Here is a 5,931-nt window from a genome sequence, read left to right as displayed (position 1 = left end):
AACTGTTCGAGTAAATATATGGTCGCTGATGAAAAATATAACATACATCTTCTTAGAATGGCGCTTCGGACCCTCTACCTGTCTGTGTAAGTACTATTCCTGTATAGTCACTTTTCACAATGAATCCGACTCAGCGTTATTCGAGATAAGACATAAGCATGAGCTACACAGGGTGATTAAGAAGTATTGGATAGTGTAACCTCATCCACCACCCACTATCTTGAGAGGTGCGATCCAATGACGTACGATAATTAACGATCATTTCCCCAAACCAAAGAGCATGAAAAAATCTGTCGATGGCTGTATGCTTACGGCGTAGCTTAGACATTCGTCAAGTCATGCACAAGGGGTGTAAACAGTGGTTGATGTTAATCGAAAGAGGAGGGTCTTGAAAACAACATTGAAATTTGCAATGATGAAATCATCTCAAGCGATTTAGAACATAAACCCGAGATAGAGGATCCCTTACTATCCAAAGACACATCGGAGGGAGACTTGGGATAAAGCATGGTTGCATGTGTCATAGAATATGCGAGGAAGACATGGGTTGTGTGTGATTGCTCGTGCTCGTGTTGCTGATCCCTTTTCTATCTCCCTCTCGAAATCCACCCTCCCCTCTAACATGGATACAAAGCCAGCACCTGAAAGAAGATCCTTTAGATGTTGAGCTTAGTCCTCCTCCAGTGACGACGCTTAGCGTTGTACTGAAATGCAGATTGAAATATCAGTTTCACGTTTCATGCCAAAGGTACAAGGCTACGCACTTGGATCTTGGTGTCCGTCTTCAGGCGGAACCACTGGGGGATAGGCCTATTAAGAACTCATTCAACGCCAAATTTATGGATTTGACTGCATCGCATATACACACCTGTTTTGCCTTCCAGCCTTGGCGAGGATTCTTTTTGTGCGGAAAGTCTTTTGGGAAGGCTTTTCATTCAGGCATAAATTCGTCAGAGATTCATTCTCCCGCAAAAAGTGATGGTGCTCACCATTGATGACGACGGCGACGGACTAGGGGACTTTGCGGTGGATGTTCGTGACCTGCTTGAAAATAAGGTTATGCCGGTGGCTCGAGCTGTATAGTTGCTGTCGCTTGTTGACAGTGAGCCGAACAGAAGCCGAGATATCCGATTGATACTCCGATGACTCTATTGATGCGAGTCATGTGCTCGCCAAGGAAGCAACGACACGTCGGCATCCAAAACGGGTAATGCGGTGACGAACCCGATCGTGATGTGCTGGTCGCTTCCAATTTGCAGGTATTGCTTTCGTTCTCTTTACCCCACAACCATGAAGCTGTTTGCGTGGATCTCTGCTGCTCTCTTTGCCACCGTTGCTCTTGCTGATGAGGTTAAGACTCCTCCAACAGAGCTGCAGATTGAGACCACTTATCTGCCAGACAACTGTGTGACGAAAGCACAGACTGGCGATCGTATCAAGGTTCACTATGTGAGTTACAGGAATAATCATAAACTTGAGCCATGGTATTCACATACTCTGGGAAACAACTTAACAGACCGGAACCTTGTTCTCAAATGGAAACAAGTTTGATTCCAGTCTTGACCGTGGACAGCCCTTGCCTTTGACGCGTAAGTACCTCTGAATTTGTTTACGTGGCCAATAGGTTTACTCTACTATCCACAGTCGGTATCGGCCAGGTCATTCAGGGATGGGACAAAGGTCTTCAAGGAATGTGTGTTAAGGAGAAGCGTACTCTCACCATCCCTTCCGACCTCGCATACGGTTGGTTATACTCCTACGACGCGTCTTCCGAATACCTACTGAGTTCATGTTTCTTTTTTCATAGGATCTCGTGGATTTGGAAGCATTATTCCCGCCAACTCTGCCCTTGTTTTCACCGTCGAGCTCGTTGACCTGGAGTCTACTGGTAAGACTCGGGAAGAGTTGTAAAAGTACATACCCGACCTCCACACCGGTTGCTTATGCATTGATGTAATGACACACCTAATTTAACCTTGCCAGTGTGGTACAACAAACAATGACGATCGCGGAGACCTTTTCGGAGTCATAGAAGTGCTTCCAAATGGATGTCGCGGTGGTCGTGGAGCGTTTCGCAACTCATGCACATTTGATACGTCCTTGAACTGGTTCTTGGGCCAATGCAAAATGCTAATGTGAGATACTCTCCTTGATAATGCTGTAGTTGATCATGGTGGAGTATTATGTCTTTGGGAAGAAGTCTGCACTTTAATCTTGGCTAGTTGGAAGATTCGATGTATCAATATTGACTTCTCGTTCCAAGATATAACTAATTTCAAATCTAGGAGAGTTGCAAGTTAGACCAGGTTTGGGGGCGTTCATGGAACCTTTGTTCTAAAAATAGCACAACATAAACCGTTGTGGACTTTCCATCTCTTGACTTCAGATTTGACTGCAAAATGAAAAAACTGGACCCTACATCTTCCCTGAGAATGTACTTTTAAAGCCATTATAAATGAGTTCCTCAAGCACACTTAAATACAAGGAAGTCCCATTCTGCAAAGATTCAACGCACACACAGAATAGTCACCAGACATTCTAGAAGATGCGCTCCTTAGGACTCATCTGAAAGCATTAGCAGATTTACTCCGCGGACTCTGAGGGCAATTATAGAACATGAAAGCAGCAATACTGTCGGTACCGCTTCCCGCAGTATTAATTCACTTATTTCTGGAAAAGCTATATGTGAATGCGTTCTATCAATGTCTGTATACATGCTATATGGAATGAGCTCTATGTCTACATACATTCTAATTAGAATGATTTATATGTAGAATTTGAGATGAGGTTCCGCAGCAATGGCATCTATTACCATCTTCTACCCGTTGAGCCAAAGATTCGGATATAGCACCAAGCTTCAACTTGCGGGGGCGGAGGTTTCTATCAACAAATATGTATGTGCATCCCATTATTTCACAGACATGATGAGGTCAGGGATAAATAATTTGCGTGATCTTTTTTTCGCAGGCAGGTTAAATTCGCCCATAATTCATATCGCCATCATGATACTGATACTGTTGGCCACTATGTAGCTACAGCTGCTGGCGGCACATTAAAAGCCGCTCAACAGGACGTTACTTCCGTGTCAACCAACGCATTTTTAAGCACATAGCATATCTATGTTTACAATGCGGCCTGTACCTCGCCGTCTGCGAGGTATCTGTGGCTCAAAATGAGGCCGGAAATATCTATTGGTACTGAGATCCGTGTACTCAGTACTGACTTGTATCGGACAGTCAATTACAGATGTTGACGCCGCGGTCCCACTTTTCCGTTCAATAAAGCCACGTCCTTTAATTCCCATTGGATACATATATCGAGATCTACTGGTACAACACGTTAAGTAAATACAGATTGTACCAGTTTTCAGTGTTACCCAAGCGGAGATTGAACCTTTTCTATGTACATCACTTTGTCGCCTTTGGCACGCGTCTAACATAAACGTCCTTGATCTCACCGTTGGCATGGGCTTCAGGCCTGACAAATCCGGCAGCCTTCTTCTCTTCTGCAAGCTGGGCAACAATGTGCAAAAAGTCGTCCACAGCTTCGTCCGATGTTTGAATGTGAACTACAAGACGGGATCCACCAAGGAAGAGGGGTTCCGGAAGAGCTGATCCTCTGTCGCCAATCTCGTCATAAGTAATGCCAAGAGGAGATGGATCGTAGAATACCTGTATAGACATAGAAATTTGTTATACCAATAACAATGCTCAGCAAAACAAAACTCTGACCATGCAAGTTTCCGCCCTACTTAAAATGTTAGCCCCAATTTTCTCAAGTCCGCTTTCTAGTCGCTTGGCTAAAGCGTGGACTCGTGGAAGTTGAGGAAAGTTGTGTGTCAAAGCATATGCAGCAGCACCAGCAAGGATGCCTGTCTGACGCATGCTTCCTCCAAAAAGCGTGCGGAACCATCGAGCTTTGGTGATAAACTCTTTGGAACCTACTAGGCACGATCCGACAGGTGCGCCTATAACCCAGATGGTCGTTTAAACAAGTCATAAACAATTCATAAAAGGGCTCATACCAAGACCTTTGCTGAAGCACAGGCTCACAGAATCAAATGGGTCGCACAGCTCATTTAGAGGGGTCGATGTTTCTGCAGCAACGTGCCAAATTCTGGCACCATCGAGGTGTAACTTCAACCCTAAGGAGTGGGCATAATCTGAGATAGCAATGACCTCTTCCTGGGGGATGATGGTTCCATTGAGAGTATTTTCAAGCGTAATAACCTCTGTTGGTGCACTACGAAAAATAAGCATGTTTACCGTAAGAGTATGGTAGGAAAAATCGTACAAATGAGTATCATCACTTATGATGATGTTATCTTTGACATCCTGAAGTGTGAGATGATGCTCTGTATTGCGTTAATTGTGGACGTCTGCACGAAGGCATAATTTATTCGTACTATTAGTCGGAGCAACAGCAACGATCGCAGCACCGGAGTGAAAGGCAGCACCTCCTGCTTCGTACCTAAAATTGTTTGATACAAGAATCAATATCAAACACATGGACCTTACTTGTAAATATGTGCACGATGGTCGCACAAAACAGAGTATGGAGGTTGTTTAAGATGAGTTCTCAGTGCAATTTGGTTGGATGCAGTACCGGATGTTAAAAAAACACCGGCTTCTTTGCCTGTGATCTTTGCAATATGGGCTTCCAGGGCACTGTTAAATGGGTCACATTCAGTAAAAACATTGACCCGAATGTAGGACAAACGCTGTAGATGGCTCGAAGTAGACATCATCTCCCAAGGTTGCAAGCGCAGCGTAAGAATACATCTCTTCAGTTGGCACTGAATTTGGCACTCAGATATGAGTGCGTGATTGAATAAATCTGAGCTCTCAACCTGTAACAGTATCGGCTGCGTAGAAAAATATCAGGATCGTTCTCCAAGACACAGAGGTGCTTATTGCTTACAAATGAAAGTACGCGCTATTTCCTTGCGCTTATTAGCATTGTCCAGAGCATGAGTCTTGGAGACAACGTCGAACTTGAGCTGACTTGCGATCGAAGCGAATGAAGACATATTCCTTCCCGAACTGATGATGGTTCTTGATAACGTCAAGTTCCACAGGAAAAGAGTAGACCGACAGGTCATGAGAAGCCTGCCCTTATATAAGAAGAATCACGATAAGAGTTGCACATAATCCTCTGTCGAAAAGGCATAGTCGTCCCGGAGCCGGATCGATTCACAGAATAACATTTAACTTTCTTGTCAATTCTGCCGCTCGATTGGTCCAAGGTTTTAGCTTATCGATACCAATCTCTGCTGCACTTCTTCTGTGAAGTCTGTCGCTCTCTCTGATGATTTTGGTGTGAGCTGGTTGTGGTTCGTGGTGTTTCAAAAGGTGTGACATCCTGTCCTTCAATTTGCGCTGTGCTTTTTTTCGTTTTGATTGCGGAGTTTATCTGCGGGTAATATATTCGAACTCCGACTTCTTGCATCCGAACGCTTGCAATTACTAGTAACACCACAATTTCGTTTTTGCAGGAGATTTCAGCTGCGAGACATTTTGAATAAATTTCCTATTATTTGTCGAATACCTATGGAATTTATTAAAATAAATCCATGTCCTGGGACTATGGAAAGTCGGATATAGATGACAGCCACATATATGCGACAGACGTGCCGATTGATCGCCGAAACAATTTGCTTCCAGTCGCTCGATGAAAGAAGTCGTGGGCATTGTCAATCTTGACTGTCTTCACCATGATGTCTAAATCATACAGAGGTTTGTACGCTTTTAGTTGTTCATTTGCTAATTTTTTTTTCTTTTTCAAGCCAAGTTGCACCTAAATATATACCCACGAAGCCACTTGACGCGGGCCGCATGAGGATAAAAGCTCCTACTTAACCCGCCGATACGGCATGCGGAAACTCATTTCACCTTCATCACAACATTCACAACGATTTTATGAGCGTTCACA

General features: G+C 44.0%; 2 protein-coding genes across 2 annotated transcripts; one reads left to right on the top strand and one right to left on the bottom strand.

Moving 5' to 3' along the window:
• Nucleotides 1-1,290: 1,290 nt before the first annotated feature.
• JR316_0001750 (FK506-binding protein 2) lies at nt 1,291-1,911 on the top strand (the record flags this gene model as incomplete). Its single annotated transcript, XM_047887550.1, has 4 exons — nt 1,291-1,449; nt 1,517-1,589; nt 1,645-1,743; nt 1,808-1,911. 4 exons carry the CDS (start codon nt 1,291-1,293, stop codon nt 1,909-1,911), a joined length of 435 nt encoding a protein of 144 aa, XP_047752473.1.
• Nucleotides 1,912-3,407: 1,496 nt separating this feature from the next.
• Nucleotides 3,408-5,029, bottom strand: JR316_0001749 (putative low-specificity L-threonine aldolase; the record flags this gene model as incomplete). Its single annotated transcript, XM_047887549.1, has 8 exons — nt 3,408-3,671; nt 3,732-3,967; nt 4,025-4,242; nt 4,294-4,354; nt 4,406-4,470; nt 4,518-4,667; nt 4,720-4,795; nt 4,921-5,029. 8 exons carry the CDS (start codon nt 5,027-5,029, stop codon nt 3,408-3,410), a joined length of 1,179 nt encoding a protein of 392 aa, XP_047752472.1.
• Between the last annotated feature and the right edge of the window lie 902 nt (nt 5,030-5,931).

This window comes from Psilocybe cubensis, chromosome 2, assembly GCF_017499595.1.
Source record: "Psilocybe cubensis strain MGC-MH-2018 chromosome 2, whole genome shotgun sequence".
NCBI lineage: Eukaryota > Fungi > Basidiomycota > Agaricomycetes > Agaricales > Agrocybaceae > Psilocybe > Psilocybe cubensis.
This window is presented reverse-complemented; position numbering and strand designations above follow the sequence as displayed.